The following is a 23,595-nucleotide window of genomic DNA, read 5'->3' as shown; positions in this document are numbered from 1 at the left end:
ATGAACATGAGTATTATAGTGAGTACGAGATGTACATGGACGGGGTATTATAATGGGTACGAGTATACGATGGACGTGACGGGTTATTATAGTGAGTACGAGTATGACATGGACGGGGTATTATAGTGAGTACGAGTATGACATGGACGGGGTATTATAGTGGGTACGAGTATGACATGGACGGGGTATTATAGTGGGTACGAGTATGACATGGACGGGGTATTATAGTGGGTACGAGTATGACATGGACGGGGTATTATAGTGAGTACGAGTATTACATGGACGGGGTATTATAGTGAGTACGAGTATGACATGGACGGGGTATTATAGTGAGTACGAGTATGACATGGACGGGGTATTATAGTGAGTACGAGTATGATATGTGGACGAAGGGTATTATAGTGAGTACGAGTATGATATGGACGGGGTATTATAGTGAGTACGAGTATGATATGGACGGGGGTATTATAGTGGGTACGAGTATGACATGGACGGGGTATTATAGTGGGTACGAGTATGACATGGACGGGGTATTATAGTGGGTACGAGTATGACATGGACGGGGTATTATAGTGAGTACGAGTATGACATGGACGGGGTATTATAGTGAGTACGAGTATGACATGGACGGGGTATTATAGTGAGTACGAGTATGACATGGACGGGGTATTATTGTGAGTACGAGTAATGACATGGACGGGGTATTATAGTGGTCAGTATGACATGGACACAGGGGTATTATAGTGGAACCCCCCCCCCCCCACCGTATTATAGTGGGTACGAGTATGACATGGACGGGGGTATTATAATGAGTACGAGTATGACATGGACGGGGGTATTATCAGTGAGTACGAGTATGGAACTATGGACGGGGTATTATAGTGAGTACGAGTATGACATGGACGGGGTATTCTATGTGTACGAGTGTATGACATGGACGGGGGTATTATAGTGAGTACGAGTATGGACATGTGACGGGGTATTATAGTGAGTACGAGTATGAGTATGGACGATGTATTATAGTGGGTACGAGTATGACAATGGACGGGGTATTATAGTGATTACTAGTATAGACAGAAGTATGACATGGACGGGGTATTATCAGTGGGAACGCGAGTATGACATGGACGGGGTATTATAATGAGTACGGAGTATGACATGGACGGGGTATTATAGTAGTAACGAGTATGCTACATGGACGGGTATTATAGTGAGTACGAGTATAAGGACATGGACGGGGTATTATAGTGAGTACGAGTATGGACATGGTGACGTAGTATTATAGTGAGTACGAGTATGATACGAGTATGACATGGACGGGGTATTATAGTGGGGTACACGAGTATGACATGGACGGGGTATTATAGTGGTAGTACGAGAAGTATGACATGGACGGGGTATTATAGTGAGGTACGAGATATGACATGGACGGGGTATTATAGTGGGTACGTACGAACGGTATGAACATATGGACGGTGTATTATAGTGGGTGCGAGTATAGACATGGACGGGGTATTATAGTGGGTACGAGAATGACATGGACGGGGTATTATAGTGAGTACGAGTATGACATGGACGGGGTATTATAGTGAGTACGAGTATGACATGGACGGGGTATTATAGTGAGTACGAGTATGACATGGACGGGGTATTATAGTGAATACGAGAATGATATATAGACGGGGTATTACAGTGGGTATGAGTATGATATGGACGGGGTATTATAGTGGGTGCGAGTATGACATGGACGGGGTATTATAATGGGTACGAGTATGACATGGACGGGGTATTATAGTGAGTACGAGTATGACATGGACGGGGTATTATAGTGGGTACGAGTATGACATGGACGGGGTATTATAGGGGGTACGAGTATGACATGTGGACGGGGTATTAAAGTGAGTACGAGTATGACATGGACGGGGTATTATAGTGGGTACGAGTATGACATGGACGGGGGTATTATAAGTTAGGTTACGAGTATGATATGGACGGGGTATTATAGTGAGTACGAGTATGACATGGACGGGGTATTATAGTGGGTACGAGTATGATATGGACGGGGTATTATAGTGAGTACGAGTATGATATGGACGGGGTATTATAGTGGGTACGAGTATGACATGGACGGGGTATTAAAGTCGGTACTGAGTATGGCATGGACGGGGTAATTAGAGTGATAAACGAGTATGGTCATGGACAGGGTATTATGGTGAGTGAGTACGAGTATGACATGGACGGGGTATTATAGTGGGTACGAGTATGAAACATGGACGGGGTATTATGGGAGTATTGTGGGGTACGAGTATATGGACATGGACGGGGTATTATAGTGGGTACAGGTGTATGACATGGACGGGGTATTATAGTGAGGTACGAGTATGATCTATGAGACGGGGTATTATAGTGGGTACGAGTATGAAACATGGACGTGGCGTATTATATAGTGGTACGAGTATGACATGGACGGGGTATTATAGTGGATACTGGGGGGACGAGTATGACATGGACGGGGTATTATAAGTGAGTACGAGTATGACTACATGGACGGGGTATTATAGTGAGTACGAGTATGACATGGACGGGGTATTATAGTGGGTACGAGTATGACATGGACGGGGTATTATAGTGAGTACGAGTATGACATGGACGGGGTATTATAGTGAGTACGAGTATGACATGGACGGGGTATTATAGTGAGTACGAGTATGACATGGACGGGGTATTATAGTGGGTACACGAGTATGACATGGACGGGGTATTATAGTGAGTACGAGTATGACATGGACGGGGTATTATAGTGAGTACGAGTATGACATGGACGGGGTATTATAGTGAGTACGAGTATGACATGGACGGGGTATTATAGTGAGTACGAGTATGACATGGACTGGGTATTATAGTGAGTACGAGTATGACATGGACGGGGTATTATAGTGAGTACGAGTATGACAATGGACGGGGTATTATAGTGAGTATCGAGTAATGACATGGACGGGGTATTATACGTATACTATGTATTATAATATGAGTACGAAGAATGATGGACGTGGTATTATAGTGAGTACGAGTATGACATGGAGACCGGGTATTAGGGTATTAATAGTGATTATGTACGAGTATATGACATGGATGACATGGGTATTATTAATTGAGTACGAGTATGACATGGACTGGGGATATTAATATGAGTGGGTACGAGTATGTAACGAGTAAATATGGATACGGGGTATTATAGTGAGTACGAGTATGACATGGTACGGGGTGTTATAGTGGGTACGAGTATGTGTAATGGACGGGGTATTATAATGTGAGTACGAGTATGATATGGACGGGGTATTATAGTGGGTACGAGTATGACATGGACGTATTAATAGTGGTATGATATGACGAGTATGACATGGACGGGGTATTATAGTGGGTACGAGTATGACATGGACGGGGTATTATAGTGAGTACGAGTATTATGACATGGACGGGTTATTATAGTGGGTGTACGAGTATGACATGGACGAGGGGTATTATGTAGTGGGTACGAGTATGAAATATGCGACGGGGTATTATGGTGGGTACGAGTATGACATTTGGACGGGGTATTATAGTGAGAAACGAGTAATGACATGTACGAGTATGAAATATTAATAGTGAGTTACGAGTATGACAATGGACGGGCGTATTATAGTGGGTACGAGTATGACATGGACTGGTTTATTATAGTGGTACGAGTATTGACAGGTGACGAGGTATTATAATAGTGAGTACGATTATGAAATATCGCCGGGTATTATAGTGGGTACGAGTATGACATGGAACTGGGTATTATAGTGAGTACGAGTATGGACATGGACGGGGTATTATAGGTGGGTACGAGTATGAAATATGGACTGGGTATTATAGTGGGTACCGAGTATGACATATGGACGGGTATTATAGTGAGTACGAGTATGACATGGACGGGGTATTATAGTGAGTACGAGTATGGACATGGACGCGGGTATTATAGTGAGGTACGAGTATAAGATGGACGGGGTATTATAGTGAGGTACGAGTATGACATGGACGGGGTATTAGTGATACACGAGTGACATGTGACGGGGGGTATGAGATGGTACGAGTATCTGACATGGACGGGGTATTATAATGGGTACGAGTATGACATGGACGGGGTATTATAGTGAGTACGAGTATGATATGGACGGGTACTGGTACGAGTATTATATGACGAAAGTGGTTTATAGTGAGTACGAGTATGACATGGACGGGGTATTATAGTGGGTACGAGTATGACATGGACGGGGTATTAATAGTGAGTACGAGTATTTACATGGACGGGGTATTATAGTGAGTACGAGTATTGACATTGGACTGGGTATTATAGTGGGTACGAGTATGACATTGACGGGGTATTATAGTGGAGTACGAGAATGACATGGACGGGGTATTATAGTGAGTACGAGTATGACATGGACGGGGTATTATAGTGAGTACGAGTATTACATGGACGGGGTATTATAGTGAGTACGAGTATATGGACATGGTATTATAGTTGGTACGACATATGAGTTCATGACGGGGTATTATAGTGAGTACGAGTATGAAATATGATATCGACGGGGTATTATAATAGTGAGTACGAGATATACATACGGGGTATTATAGTGAGTACGAGTATATATGGACGGGGTATTATAGTGAGTACGAGTATTGACATGGACGGGGTATTATAGTGAGTACGAGTATGAAAATATGGACTGGAGGTTTTTTAAAGTGAGTACGAGTATGATGATTATGACATGGACAGTGAGGGGTAATATAATGGGTACGAGTGACTGACATGCATGGTGGGTATATAGTGAGTACGAGTATGACTTGGACTGTGGTATTTATAGTGAAGTACGAGTATGAAACATGGACGGGGTATTATAGTTGGAGTACGAGTATTGACATGGACGGGGGTATTATAGATGATTTACGTGTATGATATGGACCGGGGAATTATAGTGGTATTAAATATGGACGGGATATATAGTGAGTACGTGAGTGGACGACGAGGTTATTATAGTGAGTACGAGTTATGACTATGGGACGGGGGTATTATAGTGAGTAACGAGTATGTACATGGACTGGGGTATTATAGTGAGCACGAGTATGATATGGGACTGTGGTATTATAGTGACGAGTACGGAGTATATAGGAGTACGGTATGACAGGTACAGGGTATTATAGTGAGTAGACGAGTATGACATATGGACGGGGGTATTATAGTGGGTACGAGTATGACATGGACGGGGTATTATAGTGAGTACGAGTATGACATGGACGGGGGTATTATAGTGGGTACGAGTATGACATTGGACGGGGTATTATAGTGGAGTACGAGTATGACATGGACTGGGGTATTATAGTGAGTACTGAGTATGAAATGGACGGGGTATTATAGTGGGTACGAGTATGACATGGACGGGTATTATAGTGAGGTACGAGTATGACATGGACGTATATTATAGTGAGTACGAGTATGACATGGACGGGGTATTATAGTGAGTACGAGTATTACATGGACGGGGTATTATAGTGAGTACGAGTATGATCATGGACGGGGTATTATATGAGTGGTTACGAGTATGACATGGACCGGTATTCATAGTGAGTACGAGTATGACATGGACTGGGTATTATAAAGTACTGATGGGATATGGACGTGGTATTTATATGGGTATGGACGGGGTATTATAGTGGGTACGAGTATGACATGGACGGGGTATTATAGTGAGGTACGAGTATGACATGGACTTGTATTATAGTGGAGTACGAGTATTTGATATGGACGGGGGTATTATAGTGGTACGAGTATTATCATGGATGGACTGGAGTATTATATGGGTAGTATTATAGGTCGAGTATGACATATGGACGGGTATTATAGTGGTGTACGAGTATGACTATGGACGGGGTATTATAGTGGTACGAGTATGGACATGGACGGGTATTATAGTGGGTACGAGTATGAAATATGGACGGGGTATTATAGTGGGTACGAGTATGACATGCACGGGGTATTATAGTGGGTACGAGTATGACATGGCACGGGTATTATAGTGGGTACGAGTATGACATGGGACGGGGTATTATAGTGGGTACGAGTATGACATGGACGGGGTATTATAGTGGGTACGATTATGACATGGACGGGTATTATAGTGGTGTACGAGTATGACATGGGACGGGTATTATAGTGAGTACGAGTATGACATGCACTGGGTATTCATAGTGTGTACGAGTATGACTATGACGGGGTATTATTAGTGTGTACGAGTATGACATGCACGGGGTATTATAGTGGGTACGAGTATGACATGCACGGGGTATTATAGTGGGTACGAGTATGACATGCAGGGGTGACAGGGGCACGTTATGAATATGGACATATTATACAGTATGGGATTATGTACGGGGTATTCTAGGAGGGTAACGAGTATAAATATGGACTGGGTATTCTACCAATTCAGACATTGTGTGGTGATCTAAATAAGATGATAAGTGCCTACATTGACTTTGGCTGGGTTTCCAGGGGTCGTGAAACTCGGTCTTTTTACTGCGTCATTGCGGGTCTCTAAACATGAAGAATATAATATAAACTTATCGGCGAGGTTATATAATATTACATAGGACCAGAGTAGTATATCGAGTGTGGTAGCAAGTACTACAGTAATAACGATAACGTGTTCAATAAGTCTCAATAGTCTTTGTTGTAACAGGTTATGACTGACTAGAAATAATCATAAAGAGGTAAACCTATTACAACATTTGGCTATATGCAAATTACCTCCACTCATACTTAAAAAAACAATATTGTTCAAATTTCTCATCTTTAAAACATCAAATTCATATAAGTAAAATCCGAAATAAAAGGCCAAAAATAAATTCAAAGTAAACATCAAAATCATTTCTAATGGAATATATATTCAGCCACTATAGGGCCTTCTTCAGAAGAACGCATTGATCCAGTACTACACGTTGAAATTGTATCAATGAAAGGTAGAGATACGGAATAGCACCTTGGGTGGTATATACTGATCAATACTACTTACATAAAGTGATCTCCATTAATGTGGCCAGGTGTTATATAGGTAAAGATGTGATTAGTGGGCGATAGGTCAATACACACAGGTGAGAGGCCAACACGTGGAGGACTGCCTCAGGCTAAACTCACAATTAATACCTGTATTTACTGTGATATAAAACCCCTACAATAGACGGTCGCGATTGGTAACTGTACTGTAATACACGTACAATACTCCTCAATACATTTTAGCAAACAATGTACATGCATATATATTTCTTATAGGATCTTAAATAATAGAATATTCAAATTGTAAAAAGCAGAAATAGCAAAAACAACTTCTTACAGTCGTTTCATAAAATCACATATGAAATGAACACGAATTTAAGATATTTTTCATCCGCTGTTATATAATGCTACACTGTAACGAATACATTGTTACAATATTCCTCATAAATACATAATGCTACACTGTAACGTATTGTAACATTTTCTCTTACTTACAAAATTCTACACTGTAACATATTGCAACAATATTCGCCATAATTACATAATTTTACATTGTAACACAGTGTAACAATTTTGCCATAGTTACATTGTCCGACACTGTGGCATAATATAACGATATTAGTCATAAGTATACATTTTCACACTGTAACGTATTGTAACAATATTCTTCAAAAATATACAATTATATACTGTAACGTATTGTAACAATATTCCTCATATATATATAATTTTACACTGTAATGTATTTTAATAATATTCCTCATATTTATACAATTTTACACTGTAACGTATTGTAACAATATTCTTCATATATATATAATTTTACTCTGTAACGCATTGTAGCAATATTCTTCATATATAGCCTATATATATATATATATAATTTTACACTGTAACGTATTGTAACGACATTCCTCATATATATACAATTTTACACTGTAACGTATTGTAACGACATTCCTCGATTATATACAATTTTACACTGTAACGTATTGTAACGACATTCCTCGATTATATACAATTTTACACTGTAATGTATTGTAACGACATTCCTCATATATATACAATTTTACACTGTAACGTATTGTAACGACATTCCTCGATTATATACAATTTTACACTGTAACGTATTGTAACGACATTCCTCATATATATATAATTTTACACTGTAATGTATTGTAACGACATTCCTCGATTATATACAATTTTACACTGTAATGTATTGTAACAATATTCCTCGACTATATACCATTTTACACTGTAATGTATTGTAACAATATTCCTCGTATATATACAATTTTACACTGTAATGTATTGTAACAATATTCCTCTTTTATATATACAATTTTACCCTGTAACATAGACATGATTTTGATTTTACTTTGAATGTATTTTGGCGTTTTATTTCGGATTATTAATATACTAGCTCTATACCGTTTTTACCTCATTATATTGTAACAATATTCCTCTTATATATAAAATTTTACACTGTAACGTATTGTAGCAATATTCCTCATATATATATAATTCTTCGCGATAAGATATTGAGATTCATACTTACGTACACTATTTTTAGGTCTGCTTTAATCGTTATTTTAACTTGGTCATAACAACGAAACAGTAATGGATCGGAAGTTTACCCGCATCTTCTCAAATATCTATGTACTTCAATATAGCCAAATATGTTTAAAACTTTAAAAAAAAAAGTTACGCATTTTGTACATGCCAAAACGCGAAACACATAATGCGATTTCCGTTTGTTACACAATAACTACAATATTTTGAATGGATGAATGAATTCGAAAATGTGTTATTTTTCGTAGATTTATTGCGTTTTAGACCACTTTTTGTGGCTAGTTTTCTTCGTGATAAATGAGTGATTTATAATATGTATGTTTATTGAAATGTTGTTGTTCATTTTAGGTGTCAGTCTTGCTACCTCTCGGAAGTTGTGGAAACACTTAACCCTAGTGAAAAAGTATATGTTGTCAAATATACAACCTACAAATATGTACATCAACCAGAAAAAAATCACAGATTTAATTTTGTACACTCCTATAAATATCATCATTTCGGTCTAATAGTAGTTTCGAGATAACATTAACCCTATAATTTATAATGGTAACTACACACTGTAATGACTCTATATACAGGTGCAACATAAGTACACAGAGGTGTAAATTGTGCATCAAAATCTGTTTGTTGTCAATTAATTACTGGTGCGTGACAGAGCGACTCTACCAGGAATGTATTCGATCTATAATTGATTAGTGTTATAAATTACCTAAATGATTGCTGTACACACTGGTCGATCATCGTCAGGTCAAACCGACCAGATGTACCACAGAAATGATGTGATAGCAGTTATATTCCTATACCACATGTAAAAGTCGGCAAATGCAGATACAGCCAAATGGGATAGTTATAATGTCGTAGCAGTTATAGTTTGCTTTATATATCACAGCGATAATGTAACATAACATTGGGATAGTTATACATAATTCTTCGCGATAAGACATTGTGAAATAAACATCATATGCAGTGAATATAATTATATACCGTAATATATTATTGTATCATAATTTTACAATATTATTTTAAACCAACGCACTATACTAAATCATTTTACTCTCCAAATTTCAGTTAGTTTAAAAATGCTAATTTCCCTCAATAAAACAACTCAGAGCAAAAAATGTGATAAATCCAAAACATATAAAAGTTATAATGTCGCAGCAGTTATAGTCTGTTTCATATACCACAGTGATGATGCAAAAGTGGGCAAATGGAGATACAGTCACATAACATAGAGGTAGTTATAATGTCGCAGCAGTTATAGTCTATTTCATATACCACAGTGATGATGCAAAAGTGGGCAAATGGAGATACAGTCACATAACATAGAGGTAGTTATAATGTCGTAGCAGTTATAGTCTATTTCATATACCACAGTGATAATGTAAAATGTGGGCAAATGGAGATACAGTCACATAACATAGGGGTAGTTATAATGTCGTAGCAGTTATAGTCTGTTTCATATACCACAGTGATAATGTAAAATGTGGGCAAATGGAGATACAGTCTTATAACATAGGGGTAGTTATAATGTCGTAGCAGTTATAGTCTGTTTCATATACCACAGTGATAATATGAAATGTGGGCAAATGGAGATACAGTCACATAACATAGGGGTATTTATAATGTCGTAGCAGTTATAGTCTGTTTCAGAAGTTCTCACATAAATACTTGTATAGCGAACAGTTTGAAGACAAACTCATTTTTCTCCATTTTCTACCATATCACGATAATATACAATTGTCAGAGTTTCATTTTTTTAAGTATAAAAAAGAAATATACTTGAATGAACTAATTTTTCATTATAAATATAACATAAATGATTTTCCATAATAATTTCTATAAGAACCTAGTTCTTGATAAATCATGGACTTTGGAGTAGATTTTTTACTCTCAAGTATACTTTTACAGTTATTTACTTTAACTCAAATGTAATTTTGCAATGTCGAGCGCTTTATAAAAATTCCAAATTCTACCACCATAAGTGTGAAATACATGAGAATGGGTTTCAATATTGAAGTAATTGTCCTTACCTGAATAAATCAAAGAAATTATACAAACACTTTAGACCAATGACACTCCAATTATAGTCCGTTCTGATTCAGTGCAGAAATGATACAAACACTTTAGACCAATGGCACTCCAATTATAGTCCGTTCTGATTAAGTACAGAAATGATACAAACACTTTAGACCAATGCCACTCCAATTATAGTCCGTTCTGATTAAGTACAAAAATGATACAAACACTTTAGACCAATGGCACACCAATTATATATATTTTTTTAAATTTTTTTTTGCATCAATCACATGTAAGAGTTACAATTTTCTAAATGCTCTCCATGAAAATATGTATAACAGAAACAATATATGTTAATAAAGTTATAATAATACTTCATTCTAAAATAAGCTTGATGCTTTCCCATTTCTGTCGGTTCTTGTTTGCTGCGTTTGGAGTAAGCATATAGGTCGAATACTGATCAATGGCTCTGTAATTTCTAATAAATGTCTTACATATTTCCCAATTTGGAATATTATCATATTGTCGCATTAAAGATATATATTTCTTAACCAATAATATGCATACATTTAGACCTGTCAATTGAATGTTTTCTACCAAACCAAATAGGAAAATAACAGGATTTCTTTCTAATACAACATTATATTTAAGACTAACAGAATTTATTAGACCTGTCCACAGTGCTTGGCTATGTGGACAATTCCAGAAAAGATGCAATATTGTTTCAGATGCCCCACTACAAAAACTACATTCCTAATGTTCTAAAATATTTCGTTTTAAAAGCATAGAATTTGTGAAGAAGATTCTATGTATTATTCTAAATTGTAAAGTTTGTAATTTTGAGTCGTTTGTCTCCAGAAATGGAAGAGCATGGATGCTTTCTCATTGATCTTTACTAAGGGAAACATCTAAAACAACATGCCATTTTTCATGAGTTTGCTGAGGATAGACAAACACCGAGGATAATACTTTGTGATAGAAATATCTACATGGTTTTTCAAGTATTCTGATCTGTTTTAAATTATCATGTAAAACATTTTCAATATTTTGGCCATAGTTCTTTACCATTCTCTTCCAGTTTCTAGGTATTGCGCTAATAATACATTATAACACATAAAATTGATAATTTACATGATATTTCTGAACAAGATTATCAAAAGATATAATATTTCCGTTTTCGTCTATTATGTCGTTAAAATAGAAAACGCCTTCATTGCATAATATTTTTGAAAGTATTGTTTTTCTATTAACTTATATTTCTTTATTGAACCATAGAGGCTGGGAGAGAACGACTTCTGGGGCTGCTGGGGGATGTCGTACAGATTTCCCCAAATAGACAAAATTTCACTCCAAAACTTTCCAAAATTGTGCCTTTCTATAACTTCATCTAGACCACATTTTGTTAAGCTCCATATTCTATTTCCTCCAAAATGCTCAATGTCATCAATTAATATTTTTTTCCAATCTGCGTAATTATTTGTGTCTAAGCATTTTTTAATCCAGATAAGTTTTAAAGATTTGCTGTAAGAAAAAATATCATTATAGTCACCAATTAAAAGATTTCGCTTAAGCTTGTCAACTTTACTATTCCATAAAAAATGAAAAAAAAAATACTTGAAATTTCTTTAGGATCTTAAAATGTGGACTAGGAATTACAGTTAATATTTGCACAATAATGGGAAATGCTAAAGTTTTGATAACAGTCACTCTCCCAATAATAGACAGGTTTCTAAAAGACCAATCTGAGAGAAGAGATTCGATAGATTTCAGTTTGTCAGTAAAATTATCTTCATAAATGTTTTCTTTTGATAAATCATATTTAACCCCTAAAAGTTTGAATTTCCCTTGATGATTCCATGAAAGATTATGTTCTGTTTCAATTTCCTCCCCGCAGCCTCGTTTCACCCCAATCCATACAGCCTGTGACTTATCAAAATCGGTTTTAAGACCAGAACACTCTCCATAGATGTCGATCAAATATAGTGATTTTGCTAAGGATCATGCATCATCATCAAGTATCAGTGTGGAGTCGTCAGCGTATTGACTGATAAGATATTCAAAGTTATTAATAATTATCCCTTTTACATCGGGTTCAAATTTAACTGATGCACTAAGTAATTCAATACATATAATAAAAAGGTATGGAGACAAGGGATCACCCTGTCGTACTCCGCGTGTAACTTGAAAAGAGTTGGAGAGGTGACCATTGTTTTCTACAGAGGCTGAAATGTTTGAATATAAAGATTTAAAACAATTTGAAATAAAATCACTAAAACCAAAAAAACGCAAACATCTTTCTATGAATGTTCAAAATCTAACATTAATAAAATTCCTGCTTGATTATTCTCTTCTGTCTTTTCAATTATGTCACTTATAATTCTTGTGCATTCTCCTATATACCGACCTTTGACAAAGCCTAACTGACTTGGGCTAATGATGGCACACCAATTATAGACCATTCTGATTCAAAGCATGTTTTTACGGGTATATTTTTTTATCTGTACTCTGACAAATAGTTACTATTTCATCTTTTTTTGTTACACATATCATTCATATAACTAGGTTTGAAGTAATAAAATAAATTGATCTAAAATTTAAAAAAAGTACATCAGTATATGAAACTGAGTATAATGGACATTGGTGAGAAATAATTCATTAAAATAAAGATAAATATTAATTTTTCTTTGTTTTCATACTAAATCTGGCATTCTGATTAGCGGATGGTTTTTCATACCACTATGAAAAAAAACCCAGAGAACGGCGCGAAATCCCGAAGTTATCGTGATGTTACAATAGAAACAACCTACGTTGCGTATTTATTGATTTGGGAAAATAATTTCTTAGAAAATCAACGGAATAGAATGTGTAAATGTATTTTATTTGGTCCAATAGTCGGTAGAATTAATTATATGTATTGATGAAATTTTGTGAGATTCCGCTATGCAGAAGAAAAACCTCCAAAAACTAAAAACCTGGATAAAATACTTTGGTTGAAATAATGATACATGTAAGTATACTTAAACGCTTACTCTGATACCAAATAGATCCATGTTGTTTTCATTTGCAAACTGCATGAACAAGTAGAATATATGAATAATATAAGTTTAATTCAAATTACACCATCTTTTCATTGCTTTCTCACTTGTTATATGTACTAACACAAAAGATAGTCAAACCTGTCTGTAACGACCATTCAAGGAATAAAGGGGTTTTATAGCCAAGTTTTATATACTTTATACGTGTGCTTTATATAACAGAGGTAGGCGTTAAGGCAGGTTGCCGATTTTATAGCCAAGTTTTATATACTTTATACGTGTGCTTTATATAACAGAGGTAGGCGTTAAGGCAGGTTGCCGATTTTATAGCCAAGTTTTATATACTTTATACGTGTGCTTTATATAACAGAGGTAGGCGTTAAGGCAGGTTGCCGATTTTATAGCCAAGTTTTATATACTTTATACGTGTGCTTTATATAACAGAGGTAGGCGTTAAGGCAGGTTGCCGATTTTATAGCCAAGTTTTATATACTTTATACGTGTGCTTTATATAACAGAGGTAGGCGTTAAGGCAGGTTGCCGATTTTATAGCCAAGTTTTATATACTTTATACGTGTGCTTTATATAACAGAGGTAGGCGTTAAGGCAGGTTGCCGATTTTATAGCCAAGTTTTATATACTTTATACGTGTGCTTTATATAACAGAGGTAGGCGTTAAGGCAGGTTGCCGATTTTATAGCCAAGTTTTATATACTTTATACGTGTGCTTTATATAACAGAGGTAGGCGTTAAGGCAGGTTGCCGATTTTATAGCCAAGTTTTATATACTTTATACTTTATATAACAGAGGTAGGCGTTAAGGCAGGTTGCCGATTTTATAGCCAAGTTTTATATACTTTATACGTGCGCTTTATATAACAGAGGTAGGCGTTAAGGCAGGTTGCCGATTTTGATGAATAAATGACCATATGATTCGCTAAATAAGCAATATTGCATATGTATTGTTTATAATCTATCAAAGTATTTTGTGCCAATAAAGGATTGTATGCAATAATTCTTTACATTTGTTAATTCCTTTTGGCTGCTACAAGGTAATGCTATTTTGTCAATAATTACAATAACATTGCATGCATGTACTGTGTTGATTTCTAGTGCAACGTTTTAGAATAATTCATTGTTGGACCGTTCAAAAGGACCGATCTTTATATCAAATATGTTAAACCGCTTTGTACCGGAAGTCGGAAACCTTTTTTAAGCGGCAAAACCGACTTATTAAGATACTGTCATATTTGGCGGGAAAATACTCAGCCATTTTGAAAGATATGCCCCTGAAAATTGGCAGTGTTGTAGACTTTTATACCGACTACAAACATGCAAAACATCAGAGTGATATATTAAAACTCCTTTAAACAGGAAGCCGGCAAAGTGATGTGCAGAGACGCGTCTCATACGTGACGAACTTTACGGAGCCATATTTTGGTCATTTTTAAAGTTATGCAACCCGGACTTTGTGATATTGTCATCATTTTTTACCATCTATCGTTGTACAGAAAATTAGCGCTCTAGCTCACAAAACCATTTTTCTCAAATATCTGTATGTGCAACCTTGAAACGTTTGTGAAACTGCTACCATAAAATTAGATTTATAAAAATTAATACGTAGAAGATTATCTGTACAGATAACCATGAAATTGAATATACATTTTAGGCCTGACAAACTTATTTATAAGTTTAACAGATCGGATATCTAAACTGTGTTCTAGTAACCTAATCTAAACCTTTCTTCAATGAATTTGTTTAAAAAAGATTAAGAAATGAGAACAATGTGAGTATCTATATACTTATGTATGTGAAAAAGAAATGTGCTTGACTTAGATACCAATATATGATGTTTAAAGCATATATCTGACGTCAGAAAAAATACCCAAATTGAACTTCCATTAATTTACTATCATAACAATGAAGCTGTAATGTACTGATTTAATCAGAAAAAATATCCTTTCATAAACTAATTCTCTGAAATAAAAAGATATAAAAAAGTATATCTTAATAGCATAGCTGGCATCGATAAATCAAAAACATGAAAATGGTATATCAATCTGATATATAAACATTGGCCAAATATGCATGTAGAACCATGTTATATGAGAGAACACGTGCAGAATTAAGATAATACAGAAAACACAGGTCAAATTAAAGTAGTGGCTTTATGAAGCTGACCATAACTACCGATGTGTTAAATATTTTCTAAAATAACTGACTTTATTATTTTTCTGGATTTTTTGTCACTTCTCATTGGTCAAAAACACGCCACGTGCTCACCGATAAAAACTATATTGCACGATTTTTCCGGAAGTAGTTTATAAAAAAAAGGATATTGCACGTTTATTTTTAGATAACGTTATCGTCTACTTTAACAAAACGCTTGGTGTTCCTGGCGCTTTGAAACAAACGCTTTGATGTCCTGAGTTTGAAGCGTAACCACAAAATGTGACAGACGACGTTGATTGTTTCGGATTCTAACAAAGATGATGATGACTTCCAACTGATGACTACAGTTTAAGCTTTTAAATTTTCATAACAAAGCAGAATTTACAATGCGATGCTTATTTAGATTTGCACTCATTTCAAAATGTAAAAAATCCAGAAAAATAATAAAACAATAAAACAAATATAGCATTTTGATTTCGGTCAATACACTACGTCCTCAGTCAATATTTTTTCTTTGATCGATATAACAATGTATCGACCTCATTAAAATGCTATATTTGTATATTGTTAGCATTTGGAAGGGATAAAAAAGGTGGTTTCATTTGTGAATCAAAATGTATTTTAATACAACTATTCTTCTAAATGGTGTAACAATTTTTTTAACCACTGTGCTATTCTTTTATCTATTGTAATTATTGCTTTATTATGATTTATATTACCCATTTCAACCAGATTTACTGAAAATTAAATTTTTAAAAGAATACATTTTATTTCCCCATGTTAGCTTCGACCTGTAATGATAGACGTCGCTTTTATGCTTCCAATTCAAATAACATTTGTTTTTCATGGTTTATTTTAAGCTAGAATTTGTCCAAAACGGTCTAGTATAAATACTAGGTTCATCAAATGATTTCTGAGATCCATCTAAAATGAATGTTTATGTATCCCATCTACATGTATCAATAAATCGGTAATATTTCCGTTATTGTGTTACCATAATAGCTAGGACTTCTGCAACCAGCACAGACAGATAGGGTGATACAGGGTCGCTTTGCGACATCTAAGACAAATAAGAGAAAAAAAGAGTCAGACCATACGTTCCATTTGCAGATTCGTACCAGATCTATCGGAACGCGCCGTACCAGCAGAACTGTGCCGGTACAAGTAGTTCTTTTCAGAAGCGTACCATGGCCACTTGTTTCCAAGATGGCGGGCCCGAAATTTTTCATTTGTCACCGGAATGTTTTCGTTGTTGAAAACAAGGCAGAGCGTATTTATATCCGATAAAATTACATGGATTGTTTATTTCAATGTATGCCGAAACTATTAGGTATTTTTTTAAATCCATTTTATTGTGAACACCGAAAATACTAAGCTTTTATACTCGAAGCGTATCTTTCATATAGGTGCCGCCATCATGGAAAAGTCCAAACGCGTTTCATTTGGCGGTGCCGTATCACTTAGTATAACTGGTGCTAATCCGAAAATGGAACGCACGGCACGAACAAGTGTTAATGGAGACATTCGTTGATGATATTCATTGATTTATTGTGCGAGAACGGTGATGATGCTGAACAAACTAGGGATACAATCAACTACAATATTTATAATTTATTTAGATAGTTATTTAACATTGATATACAAATCGAACCACCATGCTCACACATATTCATTCAGTCTCCCTCACTAAGCTTATGTATATATGTATATACGGGAATGGCTTGAAACGTTCATATAATTTTACAACGATGTCGTCACACAGACGTACATTTATAAAATTGTTTCCGCTGTCTCGTTAAGGACCCGAGAACACTCTCTCGCTCTTATTTGTCGCTCAGACACTAAACATGGGATGCTGAGGCCTCAGCCGAAGATAACAGCATTCTATAGGCGACCCCGACCCCTACAAACACAATTAGGAGCATTCCATTTGTGGAAGGAGGTTCACGATAGTCAAATCCTCGGCAAACCTCTTGTAAAACAGCTCCTTCTTGGGTAGAGATTGCTCTTTTCTACCCTCAAGGCAGGGGAACATCCTATCAATCTTATTGTCACTTTGCTATGTAGTGATCTAAACGCTATCTTTTTTCTTTTTCAGGGTTGTGATGGTGGTTCTGTGGCTCCCCCCATGTATACTAGACAGGATGTACAACTCTGTACCATATCAATGTGTTTGGGAACCTTCTAAAAACAAAGAGTTTGTTATCGTCATAGCAACCATCGGTCACCACGGGTCATTTGTAATCTTGTTACTATGCTACATACGAGTTTTCCTTGTTGTCCTCAACCGGAAGAAGGTTGGGAGCTCCTATCAACATCCTAGCCCAGAGATAGTTAAGAAAACAACGAATCTAGTTACAATTCACGCTAAATCCGACACTGACATAACGAACTCGGAAAACTGCATAGGGAAAACTATGAAATCTTCATCAGCGGAAAAAGTAGGCGAATCACCAGCGGGAACAGTAGTGACAAAAAGTCCGACGTTACTTTGGAAAAGCGACCCGCACCTCCGTCCTGATTCGTGTAAGACGCTGTTAGAAAAGGACGACCACAAAATGTTTACCTCTAACGCAACAATAGCAACAGCTACATCAGGAGTTATAGATACTGACCTGGATACCAGTGATGTCTGTTATCCTGACAAACCTAGAGACCGAGGCCAGTCCAAGAAACGGAAACAAAAAGAAGATAGGAAATATGAGCGGAACGAGAGGAAAGTGTTTAAGACATTAACTTATATCTTAATTGGTTACGTAATCTGTTGGCTTCCGTTTCACGTGGTGTTTGACGTGAGATGTGCGATGCCGGAAGCCGTACCGCCACTGCTTTACAATATCACATTCTGGTTATCCTATATGAACTCCACTATCAACCCCTTCCTATATAACTTTAGTAGTACTGAATTCCGTGCTGCTACCAAAGCTTTACTTTGTAGGAAACGTCGCACCTAAAATTGTACTGCATCAGAAACATAGTATGTCAGTATAAAGCGTGTGCTTCTATTGCTTACTATAACTTTATCATATTGAGTAACACACCATTCTTATCTTACTCAAACAAGATGCAGGCAGTGCAGGCATTCAATTCAACAGTGTTAGTCATAAAAGTTATATCAACTATAAACATATATTCTACTTCCAGTTTCGCGTTTAGTCTATGTTAAACCAGATGGAAAATAACAGGATATGAACTCCTATCTGGTCAAAACTATGGATATTTAACGTGACAATGTATACGATGTCACGGTCAAATGATTAAAACGTGGTTTTAAAGTTGTGAGGTTTAAATTCAGATATTATTATCGTGTTGACAAAATAGCATGTATTGAAGAGCCCATATGTCTTATAAGCATAGTTTTAATTTGTTCGCTTGTAAACCGTTACCAGATTTGACATATTCCTAACGGGCGCCATTCTATTTATCCCTCTTCCAGATGGTCTTTGTATCAACGGTATGTCCAATCTGGTAACAGTTTACTGCTTAAGCATACATCAGCGTAATCGAAAATTGTACATTAATTATGCAAAAATGGACATAAATGTCCTAATATATCCAAGTGTTCATCAATATAAGTATAAAGTATATGTCTTATTACATATATACATGTATGTATGTACCACTCTCCAGTGACAAAAGTATAAAGTAAGTCGTATTACATGTCCGTATGTACCACTCTCCAGTGACTTAAGTATAAAGTAAGTCGTATTACATGTCTGTATGTACCACTCTCCAGTGACATAAGTATAAAGTAAGTCGTATTACATGTCTGTATGTACCACTCTCCAGTGACATAAGTATAAAGTAAGTCGTATTACATGTATGTATGTACCACTCTCCAGTGACATAAGTATAAAGTAAGTCGTATTACATGTCTGTATGTACCACTCTCCAGTGACATAAGTATAAAGTAAGTCGTATTACATGTCCGTATGTACCACTCTCCAGTGACATAAGTATAAAGTAAGTCGTATTACATGTCCGTATGTACCCACTCTCCAGTGACATAAGTATAAAGTAAGTCGTATTACATGTCCGTATGTACCACTCTCCAGTGACATAAGTATAAAGTTAGTCGTATTACATGTCTGTATGTACCACTCTCCAGTGACATAAGTATAAAGTAAGTCGTATTACATGTCCGTATGTACCACTCTCCAGTGACATAAGTATAAAGTTAGTCGTATTACATGTCCGTATGTACCACTCTCCAGTGACATAAGTATAAAGTAAGTCGTATTACAAGTATGTATGTACCACTCTCCAGTGACATAAGTATAAAGTAAGTCGTATTACATGTCCGTATGTACCACTCTCCAGTGACATAAGTATAAAGTAAGTCGTATTACATGTATGTATGTACCACTCTCCAGTGACATAAGTATAAAGTAAGTCGTATTACATGTATGTATGTACCACTCTCCAGTGACATAAGTATAAAGTTAGTCGTATTACATGTCCGTATGTACCACTCTCCAGTGACATAAGTATAAAGTTAGTCGTATTACATGTCCGTATGTACCACTCTCCAGTGACATAAGTATAAAGTAAGTCGTATTACATGTCTGTTGTACCACTCTCCAGTGACATAAGTATAAAGTTACGTATTACATGTCGTATGTACCACTCTCCAGTGACATAAGTATAAAGTTAGTCGTATTACATGTCCGTATGTACCACTCTCCAGTGACATAAGTATAAAGTTAGTCGTATTTACATGTCGTATGTACCACTCTCCAGTGACATAAGTATAAAGTTAGTCGTATTACATGTATGTATGTACCACTCTCCAGTGACATAAGTATAAAGTTAGTCGTATTACATGTATGTATGTACCACTCTCCAGTGACATAAGTATAAAGTTAGTCGTATTACATGTCTGTATGTTACCACTCTCCAGTGACATAAGTATAAAGTTAGTCGTATTACATGTCTGTATGTACCACTCTCCAGTGACATAAGTATAAAGTTAGTCGTATTACATGTCTGTATGTACCACTCTCCAGTGACATAAGTATAAAGTTAGTCGTATTACATGTCTGTATGTACCACTCTCCAGTGACATAAGTATAAAGTAAGTCGTATTACATGTCCGTATGTACCACTCTCCAGTGACATAAGTATAAAGTAAGTCGTATTACATGTCTGTATGTACCACTCTCCAGTGACATAAGTATAAAGTTAGTCGTATTACATGTCTGTATGTACCACTCTCCAGTGACATAAGTATAAAGTAAGTCGTATTACATGTCTGTATGTACCACTCTCCAGTGACATAAGTATAAAGTAAGTCGTATTACATGTCCGTATGTACCACTCTCCAGTGACATAAGTATAAAGTTAGTCGTATTACATGTATGTATGTACCACTCTCCAGTGACATAAGTATAAAGTTAGTCGTATTACATGTCCGTATGTACCACTCTCCAGTGACATAAGTATAAAGTTAGTCGTATTACATGTCCGTATGTACCACTCTCCAGTGACATAAGTATAAAGTAAGTCGTATTACATGTATGTATGTACCACTCTCCAGTGACATAAGTATAAAGTTAGTCGTATTACATGTCTGTATGTACCACTCTCCAGTGACATAAGTATAAAGTTAGTCGTATTACATGTCGATGTATGTACCACTCTCCAGTGACATAAGTATAAAGTAAGTCGTATTACATGTCTGTATGTACCACTCTCCAGTGACATAAGTATAAAGTAAGTCGTATTACATGTCTGTATGTACCACTCTCCAGTGACATAAGTATAAAGTAAGTCGTATTACATGTCTGTATGTACCACTCTCCAGTGACATAAGTATAAAGTAAGTCGTATTACATGTCTGTATGTACCACTCTCCAGTGACATAAGTATAAAGTAAGTCGTATTACATGTCTGTATGTACCACTCTCCAGTGACATAAGTATAAAGTAAGTCGTATTACATGTCTGTATGTACCACTCTCCAGTGACATAAGTATAAAGTAAGTCGTATTACATGTCTGTATGTACCACTCTCCAGTGACATAAGTATAAAGTAAGTCGTATTACATGTCCGTATGTACCACTCTCCAGTGACATAAGTATAAAGTTAGTCGTATTACATGTCTGTATGTACCACTCTCCAGTGACATAAGTATAAAGTTAGTCGTATTACATGTCCGTATGTACCACTCTCCAGTGACATAAGTATAAAGTAAGTCGTATTACATGTCTGTATGTACCACTCTCCAGTGACATAAGTATAAAGTAAGTCGTATTACATGTCCGTATGTACCACTCTCCAGTGACATAAGTATAAAGTAAGTCGTATTACATGTCCGTATGTACCACTCTCCAGTGACATAAGTATAAAGTTAGTCGTATTACATGTCTGTATGTACCACTCTCCAGTGACATAAGTATAAAGTAAGTCGTATTACATGTCCGTATGTACCACTCTCCAGTGACATAAGTATAAAGTAAGTCGTATTACATGTCCGTATGTACCACTCTCCAGTGACATAAGTATAAAGTAAGTCGTATTACATGTCTGTATGTACCACTCTCCAGTGACATAAGTATAAAGTAAGTCGTATTACATGTCTGTATGTACCACTCTCCAGTGACATAAGTATAAAGTAAGTCGTATTACATGTCTGTATGTACCACTCTCCAGTGACATAAGTATAAAGTAAGTCGTATTACATGTCCGTATGTACCACTCTCCAGTGACATAAGTATAAAGTAAGTCGTATTACATGTCGTATGTACCACTCTCCAGTGACATAAGTATAAAGTAAGTCGTATTACATGTCCGTATGTACCACTCTCCAGTGACATAAGTATAAAGTAAGTCGTATTACATGTCCGTATGTACCACTCTCCAGTGACATAAGTATAAAGTAAGTCGTATTACATGTCTGTATGTACCACTCTCCAGTGACATAAGTATAAAGTAAGTCGTATTACATGTCTGTATGTACCACTCTCCAGTGACTTAAGTACAAAGTAAGTCGTTATCAAATGTATAGTAGTGTCATAAGTATTAAAATAAGTCGTATACAAGTCTGTATGTTCCACTCTCCAGTGACATAAGTATAAAGTTAGTCGTATTACATGTCCGTATGTACCACTCTCCAGTGACATAAGTATAAAGTAAGTCGTATTACATGTCTGTATGTACCACTCTCCAGTGACATAAGTATAAAGTTAGTCGTATTACATGTCCGTGTATGTACCACTCTCCAGTGACATAAGTATAAAGTTAGTCGTATTACATGTCGTATGTACCACTCTCCAGTGACATAAGTATAAAGTTAGTCGTATTACATGTCTGTATGTACCACTCTCCAGTGACATAAGTATAAAGTAAGTCGTATTACATGTTAGTACATCTCGTAAGTATGTATGTACCCACTCTCCAGTGACATAAGTATAAAGTTAGTCGTATTACATGTCTGTATGTACCACTCTCCAGTGACATAAGTATAAAGTAAGTCGTATTTACATGTCCGTATGTACCACTCTCCAGTGACATAAGTATAAAGTAAGTCGTATTACATGTCTGTATGTACCACTCTCCAGTGACATAAGTATAAAGTTAGTCGTATTACATGTCTGTATGTACCACTCTCCAGTGACATAAGTATAAAGTTAGTCGTATTACATGTCTGTATGTACCACTCTCCAGTGACATAAGTATAAAGTAAGTCGTATTACATGTCTGTATGTACCACTCTCCAGTGACATA

General features: G+C 36.1%; 1 protein-coding gene across 1 annotated transcript in view; it reads left to right on the top strand.

Annotated features, from left to right (window-relative positions):
* LOC138335902 (alpha-2A adrenergic receptor-like) overlaps positions 1-19,591 on the top strand; it is a 34,082-nt gene extending 14,491 nt beyond the window's left edge. Inside the window, exon 2 of the mRNA XM_069285085.1 lies at positions 17,969-19,591. Coding sequence (XP_069141186.1) covers positions 17,969-18,824 — 856 coding nt within the window. The 3' untranslated portion in view covers positions 18,825-19,591. The remainder of the gene's footprint in view (positions 1-17,968) is intronic.
* The last annotated feature ends 4,004 nt before the right edge of the window (positions 19,592-23,595 follow it).

The sequence above is a fragment of the Argopecten irradians genome, chromosome 12 (assembly GCF_041381155.1).
Source record: "Argopecten irradians isolate NY chromosome 12, Ai_NY, whole genome shotgun sequence".
NCBI lineage: Eukaryota > Metazoa > Mollusca > Bivalvia > Pectinida > Pectinidae > Argopecten > Argopecten irradians.
Note: the sequence above shows the minus strand (reverse complement) of the source record. Positions and strands in the feature narration are given on the sequence as shown.